The sequence below is a fragment of the Erpetoichthys calabaricus genome, chromosome 13, assembly GCF_900747795.2.
Source record: "Erpetoichthys calabaricus chromosome 13, fErpCal1.3, whole genome shotgun sequence".
Taxonomy (NCBI): Eukaryota; Metazoa; Chordata; class Cladistia; order Polypteriformes; family Polypteridae; genus Erpetoichthys; species Erpetoichthys calabaricus.
Genome location: NC_041406.2, coordinates 37,862,699 through 37,890,696, shown reverse-complemented (window position 1 = coordinate 37,890,696; position 27,998 = coordinate 37,862,699). Strand labels below are relative to the sequence as shown.

The following is a 27,998-nucleotide window of genomic DNA, read 5'->3' as shown; positions in this document are numbered from 1 at the left end:
ATATACAGTATATATATATATATATATATATATATATATATATATATATATATACTGTATATATATATACAGTAATCCCTCCTCCATCGCGGGGGTTGCGTTCCAGAGCCACCCGCGAAATAAGAAAATCCGCGAAGTAGAAACCATATGTTTATATGGTTATTTTTATATTGTCATGCTTGGGTCACAGATTTGCGCAGAAACACAGGTGGTTGTAGAGAGACAGGAACGTTATTCAAACACTGCAAACAAACATTTGTCTCTTTTTCAAAAGTTTAAACTGTGCTCCATGACAAGACAGAGATGACAGTTCTGTCTCACAATTAAAAGAATGCAAACGTATCTCTTCAAAGGAGTGCGCGTCAGGAGCACTGAATGTCAGAAAGTGAGAGAAAACCAAACAAATCAATAGGGCTGTTTGGCTATTAAGTATGCGAAGCACCACCGGTACAAAGCTGTTGAAGGCGGCAGCTCACACCCACTCCGTCAGGAGCAGGGAGAGAGAGATAGAGAGAGAGAGAGAGAGAGAGAGACATAGGAAAACAAACAGTGAAAAATCAATACGTGCCCTTTGAGCTTTTAAGTATGCGAAGCACCGTTCAGCATGTCGCTTCAGGAAGCAGCTGCACACAGAAGGTAGCAACGTGAAGATAATCTTTCAGCATTTTTAGACGAGTGTCTGTAGCGTCTAGGTGTGCGAACAGCCCCCCTGCTCACACCCCCTACGTCAGGATCAGAGAAAGTCAGCGCGAGAGAGAGAGAGAAACAAAAGTAAGTTGGGTAGCTTCTCAGCCATCTGCCAATAGCGTCCCTTGTATGAAATGAACTGGGCAAACCAACTGAGGAAGCATGTACCAGAAATTAAAAGACCCATTGTCCGCAGAAACCCGCGAAGCAGCGAAAAATCCGCGATATATATTTAAATATGCTTACATATAAAATCTGCGATAGAGTGAAGCCACGAAAGGCGAAGCGCGATATAGCGAGGGATCACTGTATACAGTATATATATATATAAAGTGTATATATATATATATATATATATATATATATATATATATATATACAGTATATATTTTTGCCAACTTGTCTGGTAAAACAGCACGTAGAACAGTCAGGTTCTTCCACAAATATTTGGTTTATGGAATTTGACTCTGAGTTAGTGACTAAAATTTGAAACAATGATGTATTGTGTCCAACTCCTTTTTTATATTGTATGATTATGTTTCTGTTGTGGAAAAAAACTTCTAAGGTCCACCGTAATGTTAATGAAGGTCATGTTTTGTCACCTTATCACTTGTTAACTTCTCTGTCCAATTCTGATTTATCAAAATGAAGTTTACTTGTAGATATGAAGCCAGGGAGGTTAATAATTAGGGAGCTTAAATGCTTAAGAATGAAGTGTTCCCAAGGCAGTCCCTTTCTGCGTGTAATGTACATGTTATTTCTCTGTCAGAATGAGTTTCCTTTCAGTACATTGGCTATACTGTCACACACTTGAGGCATGCACAAAACTTGAATTTTATTTCTGAGCTAATTTCATAATTGGATAAAAATTATAATAAAAAAAAACAAAAACAAAAAAAAAATAGACTTGAAGGAGCAATGGGATTTTCATTCTTTATTAAGTGAACCCATGCAGGATTTTTAAGTAGTAGGCACAATTCCTGTAATTCAAGCTGAGTACATTTGTGTGAAGAAAGACAAGTACCTATCAACTTAAACACTACAAAAAATAACAAAAAACTGTGCTGATGGTGGTCATGAACTTTGTATGGATTTATACCAGTCTAAGGTTATATGTGCAAATGCTGGAAACTAGGGAACTTGTCAGGTCATCCTAGTATACAGAATATTGCATGGCATACCCAGAAATTTCATGGGTTCTGTAGATGAAATTGATTTGTCTTATGCAATCATTTTTACTACGTGTATTATGAAATTCAAACAGAAATTAACAAGCATCAATGTACAAAAATAATTATGACTGAGAAAAGCAACAGTTTTTAACACCGCGCTGAAACGGACAGAATAAATAATAACAATCTTAAAGCATGTCCACAAAAATGCTTATACTGTATTATACAAATAAATACTATTTGCCAATACTGAGTTTATCTTAAAGGAGTACACATGCCATGAAAACATGTAGAACAAAGATATATGCAGTTATTTAAATAACTGAATGATTTATTTAGAAATGATATATATATATATATATATATATATATATATATATGTTTGCAACCAGTTAATATCTTTAAATTGGATAGCCAAAAAATGAAAATATATTTTCCAGATGTTGCCATTATTTCATTAGAGTTTTGTTAAACTTGGTCCTAACTTTTTTGACATAATTATTTTACATATTGGAAAATACAAAAGGCAGAGGTTTCAGTAATTTGAAAGGATTTTTTGGAATTAAGTGTTAAATTCAGCTTGTAGAAGTGTGACTTATCATGTGTAATGAAATAATGTAATGTAATATACACTACAACCAATTTTTTGATGTACTGTTTGTTTTCAAATTATTATTTGTTATAATTTTTTACACTATTACTATAGCTGTATTACAAGTCTGACATTGGTGTTAATGGAGTCAGTGGTAGGAAAGAACATAATTGCAAAATACTGTACGTGAGCATCATACAAGGGGTGATTAAAAAGTTTTGAACCTAACCTGTTAAGACAAAAGAGTAGTAAAACGAAACAAGTTTTGTTTTGTAACACAAGTCCCATGTATACTACTATACTAATTCTCACAAAGTTATTCTATTAGAACACTCTGAATAGCTCTTGCAAACATTGTTGTGTAGCTGATTTGATGTATTTATCATTGACATATTGCATTCCACAGAGTTAGGCTTTCGGACTGGGGAACAGATGGTGGTTGTACTGTGCCACTTGTGTCACTCTTGCAATTAATACTTTCATAGAGTAGTCTTTGAATTGTGACCAGGGACATTGTTTTAAGCAGAATGGTGATTGCTGACAGTTTTCATTGCCGCATTCCTTTGTTTCACTGCCACAGACACCAGATCAAATCAGTAAAATATTGATCAGTGTAATCAATAAGGACTATGCTACATAAGGACTACACATATTTTGTCAACCTTTTTTTTTCATACATGTAAAAAATCAACATACTTCAGTTGTCTTGATTGTTGCTTGGAAGATGAGTCACAGTGATGTGTCAGAAAGTCATCTTCTTGTAGGGTTAGCAATCATTCTCTTTAAGAAGTATTCCTCCCAAAAATTATATTTTTAAACATTACTTACCTGGTATGTTTTGTAGTGATAGCCAAGAAAAACTTTTAATCTTATGTTTTCATACAGAACTGAGCTAACAAAATTTATGCTGTAATGGAAGTGGGCGGTAACCAATGCAAAACAATATCAAAATGCTGCTTACAATTCTAGTAGCCAAAAGTTATTAGCTCGAGATTTTACTTGGAGCATTAGATGTGGTGGTGTTTCCTCTCAGAAGACAACATTTTGGGTAACCATTGCATACAGACCTTGCTTCTGTTTAATAGGTTATGGAGAAATGGTTTATATCAGGGGTCACCAACTCCGGTCCTGGAGGACCACTGTGGCTGCAGGTTTTAATTCTAACCCTTTTCTTAATGAGTGACCTGTTTTTGCTGCTAATTAACTTTTTTTAAACTAATTTTAATTGACTTGTTCTTGAAGAATCAGACCCCTTAATTGCCTGTTTGTCCTTAATTTGCAGCCAAACAATAGTGAGATACAAAACGAACCAAACCATGACCAGTAAACTGTGTCCATCATACAATATCTGAAAATAAAAAGGGTGGAGGTCTAAGGAATGTTGATCTGCTCAGGTATGCGAAACATTTTAACAGAGCTCTTAGAAAGAGAAAATCAACAATTTCAGAAATGTCTGCTAATGAACCATGAGTGCAGCAACAAGCCTCGAAATTAAAGAACAGGTTTAATTAATGACAAGAATTAGCACTTCATTAAGCAGCTGGTTAGAATGAAATTGGTTGGAGTTTGAGGCATTGACTTAGTTGGTCTGCTGTTGGCTCCTTCACTTCACATTTCATTTCTGTTTGGGTGCCATTTAAGGAAAGAAATGAAGCAATTCAGAGGAACGATGAAGAAATTCAGGGGAACAAATCTTAAAAAAGCAATTAAAATGAATTCACAAGAAGTAAATTAGCAGCACAAACAGGGCACTCATTAAAAAAAGGGTTAGAATGAAAACCTGCAGCCACGGTGGTCCTCCAGGACCAGACTTCACAACTCCTGATTTATATGACCCATGAGTAATTCCTGTTGTGTCTGCTCTCTCATGCACTGTCATTCCTGAGTTCACCATTACAATTTGTTCCAAGGTGACAACATTTTCTTCTGTTCAGTCATCTTCAAGAGAAGCAAACAGCTTTCTGCAGCTCATCTCTGAACTGTGGCATGTGAAGGGGACAAGTCCTTCTGTATATATTTTCTAGGCAAGGCGTACTGCTCTCTATCTAGCATTATGAATTCAGTGATAGTGTGGTACTTTATTTGTTTTTGGCATGTACAATGTTTTGGTTTTAAATAAGAAATATATATCATAAACCACATTTTTTAGACACTTGTAATTCACATATTTTATATTTAGCCCTTAAAATAAACACAGTGAAATACCCTTTCAGGTACGGGCTCTAAAACGTTTGATCAGGCCGTAACTACCCATCTATCCACCCATCTGTCCATTCTTCCATCATTTTAGGCTTTCTTAAACCTACATGGCCCCTGGTCAGTGTGGCTTGCATCTCTCTGTCATATTATTCTAATAGCACACTGCTAAAGAATGAATTTCAAAGATTAAAGCCTCCAGTATTTGCTTGTTGAAGGATAAATTATAATTGGTACATGTTTCTCATTGTTACATAGTATTAGTATTTGTTTATTTTCTTTTTATACCCCTTAGCTACAGGTCAGCAGACAGTGACTGTTGTATGTTAGGCTGATCAGTCTCAGCCACTGACAGTAGTATGAAATGTTTGTTTAGTTATAGCTCAACAGAGCAATTTCCTTAGTTAAATTTCTTTACAAACTAACTAAGAGACACTTCTGTAGGACACTTCGTGATATGCTGTGACCACCTTAGAATCTTGTAATTTCTCTTGTAAAATTGGATCACTGTTGCTGTCAAGAGGTGGTATATTGTCAGTGGATTGTTTTATTCTACTACCTTATAAAAACACTACATTTTAAAATTACATCTCACAATATGTATATATAATCCAGCTGTTAGACTGGCATGAGTTTTTAGAGCTTAGGTTTTATGTTATGTTTCCTAGCATTTTTTAACACAAAAGTAAATAAACAGATTTAAAAGTGTAGTTTTTAGAACAGTTGGAAGTAAAATCTCACTGACATATTTTGTCTCTTGTTCCTTATGTTTATTTAGGTTTTACTTTTACTTCAGACAGTGCAAAGGCATTCAGCTACCACAAACATGAAAATACGTTGGTCAAGAAAGCTGGGGATTATTGCAAAGAGCTGTTTGCTGGCATCAGTACTGTGGTTGGCGTATCTCATATTAGAGTTTTCTACATCTACTTTCCACGGTTCAGGTGAAAATGTTAAAGCCCGGAACATACATGAGAGACATTTCTATCACCAAGAAAGCAGAGAACAGCTAGCCCGCCCAGTATATCTCAAACCTCCACCAGACCCAAATGCTCCAGGTGAGTGGGGAAAGGCTGCCAGACTTGATTTGGATGCAGAGAAGAAGAAACTGGAAGAGGAGAGTATTGAGAAGTATGCAATTAATATCTTCCTCAGTGACAAGATCTCCCTGCACAGACATATCTTGGATAATAGGATGTATGAGTAAGTACACTTTAGGGTTTTTTTTTTTATTCTTGATTCAACAGTAATGATTGAGCAGATATTAATGAGAGTTATTCTCATTTTTTTTTACATTATCAATGCAATACTTTATCAAACCTATATTAATAATTGTCAGTAAACTGTAATTATAAAATCAGTATTAACAGTATTTGCAATATTTAACAAATGTAATAGGGCCTTGTATGTGTACAGTTTGAAATTTATGCATGTATGAGCCAAAGTAAAAGTCAAGGTAAACTTTATTTTCCCACAATTGTGATTTCATAGAGTGTATTAATAATATCAGTCAGTCAGTCAGTCATCATCCAACCCGCTATTTCCTAACACAGGGTCACGGGGGTCTGCTGGACCCAATCCCAGCCAACACAGGTCGCAAGGCAGGAACAAATCCCTGGTCTGGGCGCTAGCCCACCGCAAGGCACAGACACCCACACACCAAGCACATACTAGGGACAATTTAGGATGCACCTAACCTGCATGTCTTTGGACTGTGGGAGGAAACCGTAGCACCCGGAGGAAACCCACACAGACACAGGGAGAACATGCAAACTCCAAAGCGAACCCAGGTCTCCTTACTGCAAGGCAGCAGCACTACCACTGCGCCGCCCATATTAATAATATGTTTAACAAAATATTTGACAATAAGAAAGAGATAGAAAATATACATTGTATGTCACAAGTTAAAAGAAGAATGGGAAATTGGCCAAAAAATAAGGTTCAATATTAAAATTAAAAATAAGTAAATATTCAACTATATTCAAACTTAGGTTAATGACTCAGGGTATTATATGAATGTTTGTAAATATTTTTTTATACTTTATTATTATGGTAACAGTGGTTGTAGCAGCAACAGCAAGAACAAAAGTCACCCTATTTAAGCCAGAAAAAAAGTCATTGAGGTACTCTGGTAACATTAAGTAAATATAAAACACATCAAAATGGCTCAAAAGACCCATGTAGGCACACCCCATTAAAGCTAGGCATCCGCACACCCATCTTGCCTTCAGTGTACAACTGCCAGCTGGGAGAGAAAGTACTTGTTAGAACAGTAATCTGTAAAATCAGTTACGAAAGGAGCTGTAATCACTACAATCCATGTGAACTGGCCATGTATTTTGGTACATTTTACCCTTTTTTACGCTTCGTTAGTTTGAAGTGCTTTTTTACTTAACGTACTGGTAGGTGAATACTGCAGAATTGAAATAAAACTGATGCTTAAAAACACAGCGTTTTGCAAAAATTTGATTCTCTGTTTGTATAATGACATGATCAAAAAATAAATTAAAGCCTGACACCCTGAGTACTGCCTGTTATGCACATTTAAAGCCATTGATTGGTTAAATATTCTAAACACAGTCATTATTTTATTTTTCCCCAACTAAGCATTTTTTAGTCCTTGAGGACACAGGGTCACTGTCCATCTCTTTTATATGTATTCTGAGGCACTGTGAGTAGATCTGTGTGTCACAAAAGAAGTAACTTAATGTACTAAATGTTGCATTATAGCAAAATTTAAGTATTTAGTCCTTTTATTCAAAGCAAAAAATTTTCCAGGAAAGTACTGTGTTAACAAGTGATAAAGAGCAAAATTGTAAAGCAAATCACAAGGGGAATAGAATGTACTTAGTTTAAAAAAAAAAAACAGGTAATGTAAAGTAGGCAGTGTTCTCTTCCAACTTGACCATTTGAGTGGACTGGACTGGATTATACTAAATGGGGTCTTTTTTTTCCTTTACAGAAGCAATAAAAATGTAATAACATTGTCCTGAATATTTTTAATTATGCCTGTTTATTTTACGTATTATACATTAAGCCAGCAGCTTCATTAGTCAGATACTATGTGTGACATTATGTGTTGGCTGATGTAGCTAAATATATATTGTTGCCACTGAAATGGCTCTGCAAAGTGGGGATTTTGAAGTGCTATTATAATAAAGGAAAAATTGTAATTGTGACAGGTATTTTACAGTTGCATTAATAAGAAAGCCTTAGCATAAAACAGCAGTCAAGCATCTTAGGTGTAAGAGTAAACTGAAACAGTATCAAATGTAGAGTGATACTTTTTAAATCTTTCTTACTAGTACATCAAAATACAGAACAGTGAAATAGCAAAAAGCTGTCCCACACAATGTGGTTAAAGAGTGTGGCTGTAACAAGATAACCATACAAAAGTTATGATAAGGTTGATAATGTGCATAAACAGATATGCAAACTATTGCAGCATTGTATAGTATGTTTGGGGTAACACAATGCCGAAATCAGCGTGAGGTAAAACAAAAAAAAAAATTGTTTTACAATAGAATGTCAGCTTTTGCCTTCAACTAAGACCCTTTTCAGATAATTTCAAATTATATTGAAATATTGGCATTTGATCTGACAGCCCTATACACTGTGTATGTTAGTTTCATTTCATCCAATTAATCATTTAAGTATTTAAGCTACTCTACCATTATAGAGCCTAACCTTATATCACGGTGTATTTGACTTTAAAGGATTAGATCTACTTAATAAGACAAGCTTTCCAAAGTCATTTTATTAATCCCATTCCCTTTGTTTCCTGTCTTAATAATGCACAGCAGTTTAATTTTATCTTGGGCATGTGAGTTTCCAAAAATTCAGATAAAACCATGGGACACAGTAGCATTCAAATATTATATAGAACAATTCTAATATATTTCATTGAAAATATTCATTCTGTTTAATCTTTGTTAAAATTTTTTAACCATAGTGAGTGCACAATTAGAAAACTGCAGTTGATCATAAACCTGAATTCCCAAATATTTGCAGGATGAGAGTCCCACAACTAATTTTTTTATTAATTTGAAAAGGTTACAACTACTGTCCAATTTTTTCCCAAGGTCTATTAACATCCTATTAGTTTTCTTCGCATTTATTGTGAGAGGTTTACCACAGCACCATATAATGTATCCAATTCATTGTAATCTTGACTCTCATTCATGTACAAAATACGTGTTCAAATTTGTAATGTTGATGAAACAATGTACCCTGCAAGAATGTTATGGCCAATAGCTTGAAGGAGAACAGAGTACTTTAGATATCACTTGCTACCTCAACTCACCACAAAATTGTACAATGAAAAATATACTTTTTTATCAACATCTTCATCTGTAGGTATGGCTGAATAGTTTTAATTTCAGTGCTAAAATCTATTGACAAAATCTTGACTATGCTTTCAACTTGTTGCAACTGTTCAAATTTGTAAATTAATATAACTATTGGTCATCCTCAGAATTGATTACTGTGGAAGAATAATTTTAGGGTAACAGCATTCATCTTAAAGAAACAGCATAAAGGGTTAATAAATGTGGGAAACCAAATAAAGGTCAAGTGAACAACAAAATGTACACTGAAATATAAGATTTGGTTTAGGAAAAATACTGAGATGGTCAAGTAAATAAAGAATGTACCAGAAGAAAGGCTGATGTAATACACAAAATGTACTGAAGGATGACTAAGAGATGATTAAGAAATCAGCAGATGTCCTATAAACGAGAATGGACAGATGTTATATGCACAGAAATTTCAAGGGTTGTGTCTCATCTCAAAGGTATAAGAAGAACCAGAATATAATATAATAGACTTTTATATAAATAATTTGGGTGTAAACCAATGAACCAACCATAGTAAAATGTGTTCATTGATTGACACTGTATGTAAATTCAACAGTTTTTAAAATGAACCTCTATCCTTTGTTTCTCTGACTATTCTGATCATGCTGTAACAGACTGCTTTTGAAGAATGCTCCCTCCAAGGCATTTTGCCGAGGAGTCATTAAAAGATGCCATGAACAGTTTTTCTCCAGCCTGATTACTGAATTGTCCTGTTAGAGGATGTTTCTTTCTTTAATAAGATGTTAAATTTTGACCACATTACATTTTGGATAAATGGACTGGCTTGGATCTAAAAGTATTGTAACCACTGGAAAGAATGTTGTAATACAGTTAGCTTAAAAGACCCACTAAATATAAAGTATTCTTATAGTCAGTTGTTCTTGGTCACTGAGGCAGTCACTGACTTTTTTGTTGGAACAACTTCTGAAAGGGGTGTCACCAAGTTGTCTGTGCATGCTCAGTTCAGTCTCTTTCCATGACCATTACATAGTTATACACACATAAATTGATAAAAGAGCATCAGTTGCAGTTTCAGTATCTACAGCAGCTGGAGTTTGCATTTTTTCATAGTCCTCTTTTTTAAATAAAATCCTTGGTTTCAAAATGGCCAAGAGAGATTGTTTTAATATTTTTTGTAAAAAGAAGATGATTATTAACTGCCATATAGTGTTGTCTGGCCTTATAACCAGTTGTTTATAAACTGTATCATATTATGAGCTGAGGGCTTAGGGCCTGGTTGTGCCTTTGATAAATACCATCAGCATTAACATAATAATTAATGTAGATGTCATTTATGATATTTCACTTGATGTACTCCAGAACGTTTGGCAGCTTGTTGTTTAGACTTCAGTGTTTACAGCCTTTCATAATCAACTTAGTTGCATCCAGAATGAACATTTTGATTAACAGTAGCATTTGGCTGAGTGTCAACAGATGGATCAACATAAATTAAAAGTATGAACTTAAGAATTTCTCCTCATAGATAGTTTGGACTTGCATTAACCACCAATACTTCCTATGTACTTTGAGATAGTGTTTCCTGTTGTTGAAATGGACACTCCTCCACCTCTGATTTTTCCAGAGCTCTGTATCATGCCATCCTCAATCAGAATCTGTTGGTATTAGCCAGTTATATACACCCAGAGGTGGGTAGAGTAGCCAAAAATTGTACTCAAGTAAGAGTAGCGTTACTTCACAATAATATCACTCAAGTAGAAGTAAAAAGTAGTCATCCAAAAAATTACTCGAGTAAAAAAGTATTTGGTGAAAAGACTACTCAAGTACTGAGTAACTGTTTGATCATAATAAATTATTTATTTTTTAGAAATGTTGTAATAAGACAGACAAAAATATAAAATAATGTGCAAATTCTGCTATTTCCAAATAATAAAATAGCAAATGAGTAAAAATAAATAAAATCTTTACAAAATAAAGATGCACAAATAACACAAAGTTCAAAATCTCAGTTTTTCACGACAAAGCTTTTGAAGCCAATACCTACAGTAGGTAACATGTATGTTTGAACAGTGCAAACTACTTACAGTGACAAGATATACTGTACGCTGACAGTATAATACTGCATATTCACTTGCCCTCCAAATAGCACAGCTGATAGAAAATAACATTAGAACAAGGCAGCTTGTGCACGTACAAGAAGTCTCACTTTTTTTGGTTAAAACGTGGTTGTTCTTCACTTAGTGAAGTGATGGTTAAGCTTCAGCAAGAGTTGGCTCTCATTTTTCATGTACAAGTGGAACCTTGGATTGCGAGTAACTTGGTTTGCGAGTGTTTTGCAAGACAAGCTAAAATTTTTAATAAATGTTGACTTGATAAACGAGCGAGGTCTTGCAATACGAGTAGTCCGTATACGCTTTGTCTGCCGAGCGTCATGTGATCACAACTGAGCTGATGGTTCTTCTCTCTCTCGCTGTGGGATTGTGGGCAATCGTGAGTCGGTGTGCCTCACTCATATAGTCAACATCCGTACGAGCGTATACTGTTTACTACAGCATTGTGACCATGTGTGTGTGCTGTGATGTGCGAGTCCCCATCTTGCACCCCAAAACACGAAGCTGAATCTCAATACTTTAGCGACACCATCTTTATTCAGCTTGAAACAGGAACAGTGCGATTATTTATTGTAGCGGGGTCTGCCACTCTCCTATACACAGACACAGCATTCAGGCTGGGTCATGCCCAGGTTAGTGGCCAAGTAATACGGTGCCCTGCGCATTTATATTGTTCCTTGTTCCTTGTATCACCCATCAACGGCAGGTGCTTATAGCATGACCGCGATCTTTTCAGATTTGCTTTTACGGCGAACTGCTACAGTACTGGGTGCCTGCGGTTGCTTCGGGATGCTCTTCTGCATGTCGTCCCGTTGGGTGAAATCCCACAAGAGTTTAGAAACTCACTCACACCAGCCATGATTCTTTTCAAAGGTAAAGTGCAGGTTAATTTGTTTTGTGTATTTTTACTTTATATTTTGTATTAATCATTTTTATACGAATAGTTTTGGGTTGTGGAACAAATCATCTGAGTTTCCATTATTTCTTATGGGGAAATTCGCTTTGTTATACAAGTGCTTTGGATTGCAAGGATGTTTCCGGAACGAATTATGCTTGCAAACCGAGGTTCCACTTGTATTCTATCTTTCCCTGTCCGCTGTCTTTGAGGAGTTTGTGCCGCTATGCCGCCACAGTTTGTGTGTGGTCATGTGACTGCATGGCTACGTCTGATTTGTGAAATGGAGCCATGTGATTATTGTTGCTATGTCTGATTGGTGAAATGGAGTCTTGTGATTATTATTGCTACGTCTGATTGGTGAAACAGTCATGCAGTAGATCCACTGGCAGCTTCTCTCTGGCAAAAATATAGCGTATCTAATGGAAAAAAAGTAATGATTCAAGTGTTGCCCACAATGTAGCGTTTCTTCTTCACAAATGTACTCAAGTACAATTATTTTAAAAAGTTACTCAAGTAAATGTAATGGAGTAAATGTAACTCGTTACTACCCACCTCTGTATACACTGAAATATGTTGAATACCAACTTGATGTTCATCTTCTTTATTTCTGATATTTTTAATAGTGGCTTTTTGAAAGGTTTCCAGATTATCTCTTTCTATATTTTTTATAATATGTACTTTCACTGATCATGATGTTTCTGTTTAAATCAGATGGTAATGGTACAATTTTGTCTTAGTGTATGAACAAAACAGGGTTTGAAACAATGTGATTATCCTTGTATGTACTTGTCTTTTTCCAGGAGTAATCTTCTTGATCACTCATCTGGAACTATTTTCAGAAAAGGAATTGCTAATAAAACAAAAAGAAATGTAAAAAAGAATTGTACCAGACCTCATTTTTTTTCAGTTAGATTGCTTGTGTTAAAGTTTAACCAACTCATAATAAATATCAAGTTTGGTTCTAGAAATAATACAACAAAATATAGAAAAAATATTACAGAAAAGACACATCCTTATATGATTTCGCTTCTGCCCGTCCATGCTCGATATAAACAATGGTTGTCATAGCTACTATATCCCTCCACAACAATAGCGAGGAATCTGTATTCCTGGAAGAGTTTTGGTCCTAAGCTTATCTTCAAGTTTTCAATTCTTCAGTGTGACCAATTATCGACTGAGGTATTTATTGTCCGAAACTAAATTATGACACAATCATTTTACACCTCCTCTTTCCTTCACTTCAAGGTAAGCCTCTAGCCTTTATTACTCACTGAAACTGCATTAACTCCATTTTACACCTCCTTTTTCCGTCACTTCAACAAAAGCCTCCTGATAAAATGTAAAGGCACATACAGCCTAGATGTGACCAACAGTGCGACCAACAGTTATGGTCTCGCCGGCTTACATACTCACACCAACGCACAGAAACAGAAACATCTGCATCACGGCAGACCATCCAGCACAGGCAAGATGCCTTAGAACAACAAAGACAACATATGACAACCCACAGACAGAGCGACATTATCCAAAGATCAGCGGCAGCAAGTCTTGAACCTAGACTGTGAATGAAAAACGAATTATACACACAGCCTTTCTGAAGAGCAGCGGCAAACTGCCAGACAACAAGAAACATTATGATTGAAAAACTACAGGAATTTCATTACACTGACAACTCAAAACAAGATATTCCCTTTATATTACAGCATAGACTATTCCCTGTTCGTTTAGCATACTGTATGACTATCAACAAGTCACAACGACAAATGTTTAATAATGTTGGAGTTTATTTACCCATGGCCAGTTTTACACTACATTTTCCAGAGTTACATCAAAACCCAGGTTAAACGTACAGGTACTTACAGATTACACACAGGGGAATATTTTTGCTGACAATAACATTTATGCAACAAATTGCGTTTTCTGACAATTATTATAGACGTGGGTATACTACATTACCTGATGGCCACACTTCACACATACTGACTTACATGTGCCCTGCATTTCCCTTCTTATCCAGTATGTTCTGTTAACCTGTTCATGTTAAACTTTGTATTGTAAATATTGATGCTGTTGTAAGCGACTATAATAACATCCCATACTAATCATGTGACTATTCTAATATTGAGTCCTCTCACAAGTCACTACTTATTAAAATAATTTCCTTTCTTACTGTAATGTGTGATGTTCTTCTCTCCCTCATCATCATTTCATTAACACTTTTATTCTTGCTAAATTTTCGCAAGTACGATTTGCTAGTAGAATCATGTTGCATCTTGGGATTTCTGTAGGAAAATTGATATTTTCCCAAAAAGTACATATTAGCTTAATTGATGATTCTAAATTAGACTTTGTCCTTTTGAGGAAGTGAATGGTTGGTTTGTATAAATGTTTCCTCACACAAATCATTTGTTGTAGCAGCAGTCTCAGGGCTTGTCAGAATGTTTGAATGTTGAACGTTTTTCTGCAAAACATATAATAAAGCATTATGCATTTTCATTAACATTTCCATTATTGTTGCATTTTCAGTGACTTGCATGCAAAATTGCAGTACAAATATCATCAGGAACGTGACTCATTTGTAACCCAAGGGTCACCTGCATTTGAAATACCAACATTTTAATTACTCATAAATGTATACCACTTTTTTCTGAACTTCCTTTTTTCCAGTACAGGTTACAGTGCACCCTACGTGTATCACCAAGAGTCAGGAATCAGCCCTGGATGAACACAAACATGTATGTAATATCAGACAGTTCACCCAGCCTTTGTCATGGCTCGTTTTTAAATTGGCAGTAAACATAGGACTTTGAAAGAAGCTAGAGATGTAATAAATGTGTTTTTTATGGATAATTTCCATCTGAGATTTTTTGAATGGTTGGTTTTGAATCTGCTTATAGATTTGCAAATGGTATTCTGTCTACAAGTACCACATGAACTTTTGTAATCATAATATCATTTGGCATTTGATTTTATGCAATGATTAAAACATTGAAGTAAAGTTTCAATCAAATTGTAAGAAGCTTTTTTTGTCTATTCATTTTCTACCCTTCTTAGTCTGTGATTGCAGAGTGCCTGGAGCCTGTCTCAGCAGCATCTGGTATATTGCAGGGACCTTTCCAAAACATATCATATTCATGCAGGTTGCATTGTTCTGAGTTCTCCTCTGACTGTGACAGGAAGCTATGTAAAATGGCCTCAACGTGCCAGCTCCCTAAGTGTGGCAGGCAGTTTTTCCACCTGACTAGTGGGAGTAGGAATTGCTATGGACAACACAATACAATTTTGTCACAAATGGTTGTAATTCCTGTTTTTTCAATGTTTAGATTTTACTAATTTTCAAGCCATGTTACCTGTTGAAGACAGGTAATATAATATAAAACTATTTGATATCTGTTGCACTATGTGTATCTTCAGTGCCTTTCCTTGGTATCTGCATGTATTTGAATCTCTCTTGACTGGCACTCCATTTATAAAGCATGTTCCCATAAACTTTGCTTTTTGGTGTAGCAAAGCGAACACCAGTTTGTGAAGGGGGGGAGAATGGGAAACAAAACGAGGTTGGTCAGTGTTGGAGAGAGGCAGATGTTATTGTGGTGTTATAGGACCGCAATCTGCAGATCAAGAAAAGAAAACTCAAAGGTTTACACTGAAAATACAGTTTTTATTTTTCAGCATTACCCAATAGCCTTATTAAAAATAAAGTTCTTACTCTGTTTATTTCTTATCTTATGTATTTTTTTACCTTCTTATTGTTAGAACAACAACAACAACAACAACATTTATTTATATAGCACATTTTCATACAAAAAGTAGCTCAAAGTGCTTTACATAATGAAGAGAAGAAAAATAAAAGACAAAATAAGAAATTAAAATACATTAATTACAACATTAATTAACATAGAAAGGAGTAAGGTCCGATGGCCAGGGTGGACAGAAAAAACAAAAAAAAACTCCAGAAGGCTGGAGAAAAAAATAGAAATTGATATGTACAGTATAGTTATGGACTTGTGCTATCCTACACATAAACAATTACCACTTAAGTAGGCTACTGGATAATGCTGGAAAATAAACAGTAATTGCAACCTCAGTGTAAAACTTTAGGTTTGATTCAGTGAATTACATTGCATTTTCTGCCTTTTTTGTCATCCTATGGTGTGTACTTTGGAGTGGATGTGGCCAGTGATTATGAGATCTTTATGACATTCTCTTATAATTGATGTCACTTGTACTGTGATGCATTGTAGAACATAGCTGATGTAGAACTGAGTAATCTGGGACTAAAAACCTTCTTAATAGTGTTTAAAATAAATATATGTATGTAAATTTCTTTTTATATACAGCATGATGTTTTCCAGTTACTGTTTTAATATTATGTTTTGCATTTTTGTTGCAAATCATTTTATATTAAATTTATCCACACTATAATTAGTATATATCATGCTGGGCTTAAAGTTGAAAGTGTGCTTTATTAGAACAAATTAAATTAAATGTAATATTTTGATGGCTGGAGCCTAGAGGCGTCCCTAAACTGGCTGACTTATTAATCATAGGTTTAACATGCTGTGCAAGTAAATATACACTTTAATTTGATAACCAACTTCCTTTGTTACTGTTAAATGCACAAAAAGATGCCACTTTTGATTAATTGATTTTAGTGATAACTCGAGTCTCTCACATGATGGTCTCAAAATGAAAGTGGTTTCCTTTTTAATTACAAGCTTACACCTCATTTTTATCTAAGTCAAATATTTTACTTTTTATAATTATGAGTAAAAAGAATATGTCACTATTTAAAATGTCTTTTTTAAATCTGTTTTTACTCATTACTAACTGATGCTGACGGTCCTACACTGAAGAAATAAATTAACATATGGAACAGAATTTGTTGCTTTTACTTTTGTAGATTCTCCTGTGGTTTATACTGTACCTCTGGCTGTCTGAGAACTGGGTTCGTGCATAGAACAAAGGCATGCTGTATATTCCTTCATTGCATCTCCTTAAATTAATTGGCAGATAATTTAAGCTTGCTCTCTCTCATATTCAGGGTCATGGGTAGAATATATTTTTATTATGCTGTTCATCCATTTCATTCCCTTCTAATTTGTTTTCGACTCCCAATAGAATAAACAGAAACTGAATTTGTTTATACTCAGAAATATTCTGATGATCAGTTGGGTTTATCTTGCATTCAGAATGTAATGAATCTACTGACATTTTGGTAGGCATGTGCAGTGACTTCACTGTGTATATGTACTGATTAATTGAGGTTAAACATGAACATGATAAAATGTGTTTGAAGAGGGACACTTTTTGTGAAAGTAAAAAACAACATTCTTTTCAGGATAGTAAGACTTTATGCATATGGTGTTGGGTATTGATGTATAGATAATGTGGATGTGCAGAGGTAATCAAATAAATGCTTAAAAGTTGGATGTGTTCTCATTCGAATACTGCAATAACCATTTGGGTATTCCAGTTATGTCACATGGTGGAATGTCAGACATTTCCAGCGTCTACAAAAAAAAATCCAGTTTGGCAGTATTTTGAAACTGAAGGCAACATCATTGTTATATGCAAGATCTGTGATGGTTAGACTTTCCACAACTCAATCAATACAATAGTAAATCAGTTGAGATTAAAATATTCTGCAAAAATGCTTGAAACAACAGATGAGTGGAAGCAACTGGCTATAACTGCATTTACTAGCACACCTCGAAAATGTGATTCAGTCTAAGTGGAAAAAATATCAGAACTGATCACAAAGGATATGCTGCCCATCTGCTTTGCTGAAAAGAAGGGCTTTAGACAGCTAATAAATTATTTTTAGTCAGAGCATATACATTAATTTAGAATAAGTTAAAGTATGTATATCTATATGTTTATATGGTCATTATTGTCACATGTACAGCGGACAGTAAAATTCGTACTTGGATGTGCTAATTAGCATGAAACACTCTCACTATTAAAGTTCATCTTTTTATGTTTTGTTTAAAGAGAAAACATGATATAATGTGTTCTGGTCTCTGTGTTACACAAACTATATTAATAAAAAGTTCTTTTCCAAGCACACTTTATGTTTGAACTTGTAGAAGCAATTTTAGGGTCTTTCAGCAAGGTAATACACAAAAGAAAACAAGCACGTATAAAGACTACTATTATTGTGATATGTAGAACATGAGTGTTAAAGCAGTTGACCTTCAGCTGTTACTGAATTTTTCTGATTTATGCTTGTAAGAAGGTGTGTCTTTTAACCAAACCATTTCTAGAAAGTGAAAGTGCATCTTCTCCACCTCATGTATTACAATGTTATTACTATGTATATTTTTATTTTTTGTTTGTACATGGGCATTGCTTCTTTGTAAGTAAAACCCCCTTTCAGTCTCTCTTTAAAATGCTTCTTGTTTCAGGTGCAGAGTCAAGAAATATAACTACAGGGAGCTCCCTACAACTTCTGTAGTTATTGCTTTTTACAACGAGGCCTGGTCCACGTTGCTAAGGACCATACACAGTGTTCTAGAGACTACTCCAGCTATTCTCCTGAAAGAAATTATACTGGTTGATGATTTTAGTGACAGAGGTATGCCTTTGATTATTTATGGAATATTTATTTGTAACTTACACTAATGAGAAAATTTAATGCAAATGTTAAATACTGTATATGGTATTGCTAAGTACAGTCTTTCTTGACATGATACATATGCTTTGCTTACAGTGACAGTTTTTCAATTTGAATAATATTCAAGTAAAAGAACTATACAATTATCTCATCAATAAGTAGTGTTACTGCATCTGAACAAGCTATAAACTTCACAAAAGTATCAGCCAAAATTGCTCAGCAGTATTCTATCACATATAGAAAATGACTGCTGCGGTACATTTCAGTATGTCAAAAAACCTGCAACAGAATCAACTGAAAGTTTAAAAGCCCATTCACAAATAACATGCCTAATGAGCAATTGGTTGAACAAATGAATGGAATTACCAGTTGCAATTGATGTTTCATATGTTACATTTGTTCTTTGTTTTGGAGTTACATTTTTCATAATAATTATATTTTTTGTAAAAGAATGCTCCTCCCAAAAAGGATATTTTATCGGCTACTTTTATTGTAGTTACAGTTTTTTTCAATGGGGTCAGCAAGAGCAAATGCTGAACAACAATAAACAATATCAAGACGTCCATTTAAAAAAAGATATCAAGTTACTTGTATCATATAATGTCAGTTTTGCAGTCATATACTTGTAACAGCCAAAATACATACATATTTTTTGCCAAAATATTGTTAAAATAATACTTTTGGAAAATCAAAGTAGTAGAAGCACATTCACATGGGACCAGGTTTTAAAAATTGAAGTTAAGACTCTTGACCAGTGACTAAGGGATAGATTATGCCTTTAAGGGCGGGAATAATTATCCTTTTTCAGCTTCTTTCTGTATGTAACTAGATATACTGTTTATGTTGCCTAATCCATCTCTTTTTTAAGAAGATAATAAATGCTCACTCTTATTGTCTGAGGGTTACAGTGACTGCACGTTTTCATTCCATCCAGTTTATGCTGTTAATTAGACATCAATTAATTAGACTCACAGTTTTCACCCTTATTTTTCAGTCCAGCAGTTTCAACAGAATTCATATGCTTGGCTTGTTTAGATTTTTGTCATTTTGAAATATCTTGATTGTTTAAGCCATTGCTTGTTAATAAACACACAATTTGAAACATTACTCAAGTTTCTGCTTCTCTGTTGAAACCATTGTCATTATCCCATGTTTGTGCTCTTTGCTAATTGACAATATGTGGGGATAATTAAGGAAATAAATTGCATAGAAAATATGAGATTTTGATAGCCAGTAGACTTTGCCAGCTGGAAGTATCTGACTGTATTGTTTGCATACTCAGTATTGTGTTTGGCAGTCAGTTGTTATATGCTGGATGGCAACAGTCTATGCTGGATGGCAACAGTCTACCAGGATTCAGATGCCAAGTAGTGGATATCCAGAAGTGCCATCTCAAAGTACATTTTTTGGACAAGTGGCAGCTGGCAGAAAAATTGTTCCTTGGACATCTACTTTTTTGTTTCAGCTTTAGTTTTGCTGCTATTCCCTAGAAATGATCATTCTTATTTGCCCGTTTAACTCTTTCCATCTAAAGAATTCTATAGTTTTATTTATCATAAAAGAGTGTCAGTATGAGTGCAACTCTCAAAGTTGTAATGAATAATATGAGCTGTCATTCAGATAAGAATGGATTGCTTTTAGTTTGATTCACGAGGTTTGTTTTATTATGGATACACCAGCTGAGAACAGGATAGATTAATACAGATTTCCTATTTACTTAACTAAATGCCTTATGGTAATGTCCACTTATATCTTAAAAAATTGACAAGTAGGATATCCTTGCAAGGGCCTGGATGCTTTTTTTATACCCTGATTCCTTACCTAATGTGTTGTGATAGATTCCACCACCAGTAAAGGAAGCAGTAGATTAAGAGATACTGCTGAATGAGCAGAGAGAGATGAACTGAATGTTTAGTTAGGGGTTCTCAAGAATGCTTTGCTAGGTCCCAGTTTAGTGTCAGAACACTACTGACTGTAAGCATACATTGCCTTGAAAATGTTTCCCCTCTGTTTGATCTTCTACATAATTGCACATTTTCCACAGTGAATGTTATTAGATCTGCAACTTAAACAAATATTTGTGGGGAAAAAGACACAAGTGAACTAATTACATAACATTTTAAGTAAGTTATTAAATAAGCAAAATTATGCAATATCCAGTGCCCTTGATTTAATAGTCTTTAGCAGCAATAATGCCAATTAAATATCTATCACTATAATATCAAGAACATCTAGATCAAATGGGCACATTTAAGGGATACCACTGTGGTTTTTACTGTTGAATAGAAATGTACTCCTTGATATGAACACTATGGATTTTTTTCTGAAATTTCTTTTAAGGTAGCATGACGTGCATTAAGGTACTGGTTGCTGAAAATTTCATAATGATGGTAAGGGTATTGTTAGTGAGATTTATATTAGCCAGGGCTAGACTAACAAAAGTAAACATACGTGCATTACCAGAACTGCAAACTTTATGGTTGCAAAGATCAGAGTCTGTCAGCTTTGAGTGCAAGACAGAAATCAGACCTGGACAGGTCACCAATCCATTACAAGGAATACTCCTGTTTGCCACCTCACTCACTTATACAGTCCTACAGGTCCAAATTAGATTCACTAGTTCATGTAACACACCCGTAATTTGGATGATTACATGAAAGTACCTAGAGAAAAACCCATTGGATATGCAGAGAATCTACAGATTCCACAAAGACTGTGCTGGGCTGGTATATAAAAACCAGGAGGGAGGGAGTCCCATATTCACCAGATTCTTTTCATGCATGAGGAAATTTTACTTGTTATTTTTGTCAAACGTGTACCTCCTAGAACAGTCCCTTGACCAAACCACTTATTTTATTAGATTGCAGAGGGAATTTCCAACCTCTTCTCTCCGGGAGGAGGTCAGAAAATTACTTGGAAAATGTTAAGACATAACAGTTTTAAAATGTTATTGTTTCTCTCAAATTACAAATATATACAATATTTTCCCTTTAATTACTAATTTAGAGAAGTGTTTCATCATGTTATAGGATCTTAAACATATATCTTTTTATTGGAAAACATTTTTGTTATTGTCAGGTTTTCTAATGAAAAATGGTGAAAATAATGATTGATGATTCAGCAAAATGGAATAAAATAGTTTGTCTTCATTGCATTTTGAAATGTTTTTAAATCAAAGCAATCTCTAAAAATATATCTTTAAGGATGAAACAAATAAATGTATAAAACTTTTACAATTTGTAAAATATCCTTAAATTAAAAATTTCAATGTGCAGTTTTATTTTCTGAATATGAAGAATATAAAATGGATGTTACTGATAATTAATATGAAAAATATATATTATTTAAGTCACATGAAAACAGTCAACAAGAACTACTGCTCCAAAAGCTAAATTGTAGAAAATATGTAGATGTTAGTGTTTGGTAGTCCATTGGTGTGCCCCTCATCCATTTTTCATTAAAATATAATACATCACCATTAGCCTAATGGATACTTTAGATAGATATAGACAAAAGTAAATACTCATATTTTTTATTTTGACCCACTATTTATATAAAGCACATTACAGTACTCCATATAACTAGTCTTATTATGTTTTGATATGCACTTTGCCAATGCAAGACACATGGTAAGAAAACACAAGAAGGAATTATGAATAAACTGTTTTGACTCATTTTTTCAAGGGAAATTTGCAATGGAAGACCAGAGATGGATAGTCTAATAGACGCCTGTTTTTTTTGCTAAAATAAACATAGATATACATATTTAAAAAATAATTTTGCAACATATGTACATTTATATACAATATGTGTTTTCCAGTATTTTATATATGCACACATTGTTACGTTACAATACCTGTAATTGTTCTTAAACTTAAGACTGCTCAGCAACATTACAACTTTATAACTTGAAGGTAAAAACTATTCCTGAATCTGCTGGCTCAAATACTAGTGATCTCCCACCATTTGCGAGAAGCATTGATAAAAAGAGAATCATAAACTCAATTGTATTTTTAAATATACACTATATTAATTACCCGTGCTTTCCACATTGTGGCATTTAACAAGGAGCATATAGAGGTGCAACTGACAATGAATACTCAAGTGGAGCAGCTTCTTTAGTGTAATTTCCCCTTTTGTGTTAATTAGCAATCAACTTTAAAAAGACATTGCAAAATGAATCATACTTCTTAAAGTTTTATAAAAATATCTGCAGAAATTTTCAATATTGATGCAGTGAATGTAGATACAAGGAAATAATTGTATGTTTACTTGATGCAGGAGTTTAAACAAGAAGTTATTTGGAATTAAATCCTGTAGCTCCTGTGGCTCTCCAGAATCAGGTTTTATCACCCCTTAGTCTATGTGATACGATACATTTGGCATATTATTAAGTGGGTTATAATGCTAGAAAGAACAAGAGTATTTTTGAAGTATAAACAAATAATGATATAATGCAATGTAATGTTAACCATATGAATTCTAGTTTACCTGAAATCCCAGCTGGAGATTTACATCAGCAATCTGGAAAGGGTTCGTCTTATCCGAACAAACAAGCGGGAGGGACTTGTTCGTGCCCGACTAATTGGAGCTACCTTTGCAACTGGAGATGTCCTGACATTCCTGGATTGTCATTGTGAATGTGTGCCTGGATGGATTGAACCCCTTTTAGAAAGGTACATTTCCTGCATGTCAAGAGAGACCTTTTGTGTAAATCTGTTACAGAATATCAATCACATTTCATACTGAAACATGTAACATATATTTTACTCCATTCTCAAGTTTGTTTCAGTTCCCATGGCAAGAGAAAAGTAACAAAACACTGGATAATTTCACTAGTTGGTTAATTAAGCTGGAAATTCTGACAGTATTGCAAACCAAACATTAGCCAACTTGTTTGGCTGATTTAATATTGGTGCCAAAACCTGATGATTGTACAAATGTTTAATTCATTTATTGTGAAAACTGAGCATTAATAACTTTGTCAGTGTTCTGTTTGCCATATAGGAATACACATGTAAAATCCCAAATTTTCAATCTACATTTTTATATATTCAGACAAATGTACAGTATATTTTACTGTGAAACATTTTAATTTGAATTATTATTTGACATGACAGCCCCAATACATGATAATCAGTCTAATGGTTAAGAGGCATGTCTAATGACATCACTTACTCATAATATAAATGTTAACTTTTGTATATTTCATAAATGAAGTGTTTTCATGTACAGAATCAGCTTTGGATATTCAATGGAAAAACCTCTTCTAATTTTCCTAAAATATATTTTGAGCACATGTGTCTATGTCTGTGTGTCTGGTAAAAATTTCACGAGCACTGTAACTTTAACAAGTGCTTCAATTCTTATGATTTTTTGGACAGTTGCACTTGTTACTCATATTGATTAGTTTTTGGGTGAATTCCAACTATTCATCATTGATCTTTTAAAATTCAAAGTTTTTAAAGCCAAACCTCTGCACAGAAGTTCACAAAATCTGACATATACAATTAAGAATTTGAAAGAAAGACCTCTGTGAATATTGAGTTAAATTTAAACCTTGCTCTTTGAGTTTTTAAAGTTCAAAAATTACAAACGCAGTAGTCACAACAGCTAAACTAATTCTAATGAAAAATAAATGATTTTTGATACCTTTATTAAACTACTGTAACAGCTTTACCTTTAAAGTGGATTGAAATTTGAAGAACACATTTCAGTGGTATTGTGTCTTACATATATTTTAGTAAATTCACATGATATATTGTGTTCATTGTAAATATGGAGAACATTGTGCAGGCCACAAATTTTGATGATGATTGACTGTTATTTGTATTGGTAATTGAAGATGTAGCCTTTACTGAGGAGAACTAGTAGTAGAAGATTGGTTTTCTGATCAAGCTGGAACTCCTCCCACCTGTTACCTAACTATATTGGATTGGATCTAAAACACTGTGTACTTGGCTGAAATGCCATAAGCCTCATATCACATATTTTATACCCACCTCATAAATCTTGATATCAAAGTGGGATATTTCTCCTTGACTATCATAATGCAACTTATTTTGCTTACTCTTTGTTGGTTGCAAGTCAAGTACTATTTAAAAGATATGGTAAATAGTAGGGATGCACCGATACCACTTTTTTGGAAAACGAGTATGAGTACTTGCATTTCAGTACTCGCCGATACCGAGTACTTGCCGATACCGAGTACTTAATAAAAACATGATTTAAATTTATAGGTAACAGCTTTAGTCATATAATTTAACAAAAAAAAACAAGAAACTCTCGTCTATCCACTGGGAGGTTAGGCTAATTAGCGACACGGGGCTAACACTGCTTGTCCAAATATCCGTGGTGAAACTAAACGCAGAGGAGGCTTGCAGTAGGCTGTGGATATGTTTTTTCACGGAGTCGTGTAGTTTAGGCAGCTCCGTGTCAGTCATGTAGCGGCGGCTTGGGACATCATATCTGGGCTCCAGAACATGGAGGAGACGCAGGAATCCCACATTTTCTACCTCCGAGAGTGGCTGGTCACTCAATCCAATGTACTCGATAATTGCCTGTGTTATTTTCACAGCACGTGGATTGTCTCTGGACATTTTCTCTCGTCTTGCAAGAGTTTGCTGCAGCGTGGGTTGTGTTGGTTTAGAAGTGTGGGTAAACTCTTTGTACTCGTTGTCGTGTTGGGATTTTAGGTGCTTGATTAAATTACTTGTGTTAAATGCGCTACCTCTTGAGCCTCCTCTGGACAATTTCGCTGAGCACAATTTGCAGTCCGCCTTTGTTTTGTCGTCTTCATTCACTTTGAAATAGTTCCACACGGCTGACATGTCTCGCCTCGCCTTCTCCCCGCTCTGAGCTGCAGCCGGGGCCTGGGGGCGGGCACTCGGCGCCTGTGGTTAACCCCTTACACGCCGCTCAAACATAGACATTTCTCAGACCGTGGTATCGGTCCCCGGTATCGGGGGACTTTTAACAAGTACGAGTACTTTAGAAAATGTGGTATCGAGGCCGATACCAGATACCCGTTTCGGTATCGGTGCATCCCTAGTAAATAGCATTTCCTATTGATGTGCATGGTTTGTCAATTTTTTAACTTTGTTTGCCTAGTTCCAGTTGTGCCTCACTAATTTTATAAATAAACTATTCAGAAAGTATGGTGCTCTGTCTACTCCAGTGCCAGTACTTGTTAATCCTTAGTGTTCAGTAAAGTTAATCAACTCAGAAAGTTTTTTTGACTAGGTAATAATGAGCACAAAGAAGGATACAACCTTGTATAGGACACTAGTTCATCATTAGACATGCCCACACTGACTTATATTAGAGCAATATAGTTTTGGGATGTCCAAATTGAACCCTTGCTGTAAACTGACCCCTTGTAAGTGTGGGTTTGTGCATGATTTAGCTCCGAGGTTGTTAATTGTTCACTGCATAAGTAAACGCTGCTTGCAAGTTACAGGAATAGTAATGGCGTTGTGAAGCACCGTAATCGAATAAAAAGTTACAGAAATGGATTGAGAAATAGGATTTATTTCAGATATAATGAATACCCTGTATATTGAGAGGAATATAACATATAAAAAACAGTAATAGGCAACCCAGTTCTTTTTTCAGTATCACTACATTCAAAACACATGGCAGAGTAAGGAAGCACAATGCTACAGTGGCTTATACTCCCTGATGCATGGATGAACTGAAGTAATTGGAAGGAGTAGCACAGTATCACTGTTAAGAAATACTGCAGGTGTTACCCCAGGCAGTCTGACTCTAAACTCAAGAGGCAGAATTCAGGGCCTACTCAGGTACAGCAATGGGGCACAAGCTTTTAAAAGTTCAGAAATACTTTTAAACATCCCAGATATACAAAAATACCTTCCAAGGGAGAAAAAATTGTAAAATATCTGGCTTAAAGGACAAGACCACGAAAAAAATGTATGAATAAAAAATGTATATAAACTGACACACTACCAGAACCAGCTCTTTAAAAGGTTAAGGGTCGTCCCAAAGTAGAGATGTCATGGTGGCCCTGCCTCCTGGGGCTGACGCACAAAACACGAGGAATAGATTAAAACTTTAACACACAATGCATCAATACTAAATAATAAATAAACATAACATTATTAACAAATATACATCAAATATTACTTAAAAGAACAACAAAAATAACGATTAAACAATATAAACTTAAGCTATGAAGCAAGCCTTGCCTGTAACATAATGGTCACAGAGAGAGTCTGTTAAAGTCATTATTCTTGGTTATCTTGACTAATGCGGCAGGAATGTTTTATCCATTCTTCGTGAGTTTTCTGTGTTTGCTGAATGACTTTGAATCTTAAAAGCATCTCTTTTTCTATTAAGGTTAAAATACAATTTTTTAAATGTTTATTCTTTTTTCTATTTTCTTATTGTCTTGTGATACAATAGGCATACAAATTCTACCTGTAATGTTTATTCTAATTATTATGTAACAAATCAATATATAAACAGCAAAATATATTCTAGCCATGTGATATTGAAACCCATCATTGTATTCATGCAAAACAGAGTTACCACTGCACAACATAACAGCGTAAGTATGATCAGTTGGCTGGTTCTATACTAGACTACCTATAGTTTAAAATAAAAAACCTATAAAAGAGCTTTTGTGTTTCAAATACTTTGGTTAGACTACAGTATATTTAAGTGCATTGATTGTATTTACCATGCATAGTAGTATTTTGGTATTTCAGATTGTGCCATTTTCATCAATACCATCCCTTTTAACTGCTTAAGTACAACAGAAATAAATATAATGTATGGTATTTTGCTATTGTGTGTACAGATTTTTATAGTTGTTCTCACAACTATATATGGAGATATTTTGTGTATTTTAATATATGCTTTGGCATCTATGCAAATATTTTTCTGATTATCCAGAGCTCATTACATATTCATTAAATATTCAATGGTAATTCAGAATTCATTGTTATTTATTTCTTGTTGAAAGCTTCTCTGGTAACTGCATTTTTAATATCAATTTAATTTGCAGAATAGGAGAAAATAGAACGGCTATAGTGTGTCCTGTAATTGATACCATTGATTGGAACTCATTTGAGTTTTACATGCAGACAGATGAGCCAATGATTGGTGGATTTGACTGGCGCTTAACATTCCAGTGGCATGGAGTTCCTGATCAGGAACGTCGAAGACGAAAATCTAAAATCGATCCCATCAGGTATGAAATAGCTGTCATGGCAAGAAGTACACTTTTTGATTATGTTTATGTTAAGGGATGTGTGTAAAGATCACTATAACAGTAAAGATGTAGTTCAAATATGAGATACTGATGTACATCATAATTCATGTTCGCTAAAATGTTTAGTCTTGGTGGGTAATATTTAGTAAGCGACAAAGACAAATTAACATTATTATAA

The 27,998-nt window shown here is 34.6% G+C and overlaps 2 protein-coding genes across 2 annotated transcripts in view; one reads left to right on the top strand and one right to left on the bottom strand.

The window, feature by feature from the left end:
- poc1bl (POC1 centriolar protein homolog B (Chlamydomonas), like) overlaps window positions 1–27,998 on the top strand; it is an 89,416-nt gene that overhangs the window by 29,242 nt on the left and 32,176 nt on the right. Inside the window, exons 2-5 of the mRNA XM_028818133.2 lie at window positions 5,426–5,850; window positions 18,377–18,546; window positions 23,072–23,261; window positions 27,614–27,799. Of these exons, the coding sequence (XP_028673966.1) occupies window positions 5,474–5,850; window positions 18,377–18,546; window positions 23,072–23,261; window positions 27,614–27,799 (923 nt within the window). The 5' untranslated portion in view covers window positions 5,426–5,473. The remainder of the gene's footprint in view (window positions 1–5,425; window positions 5,851–18,376; window positions 18,547–23,071; window positions 23,262–27,613; window positions 27,800–27,998) is intronic.
- The window catches only part of LOC127530089 (uncharacterized), a 123,558-nt gene that overhangs the window by 69,258 nt on the left and 26,302 nt on the right, over window positions 1–27,998 (bottom strand). The window lies entirely within an intron of this gene.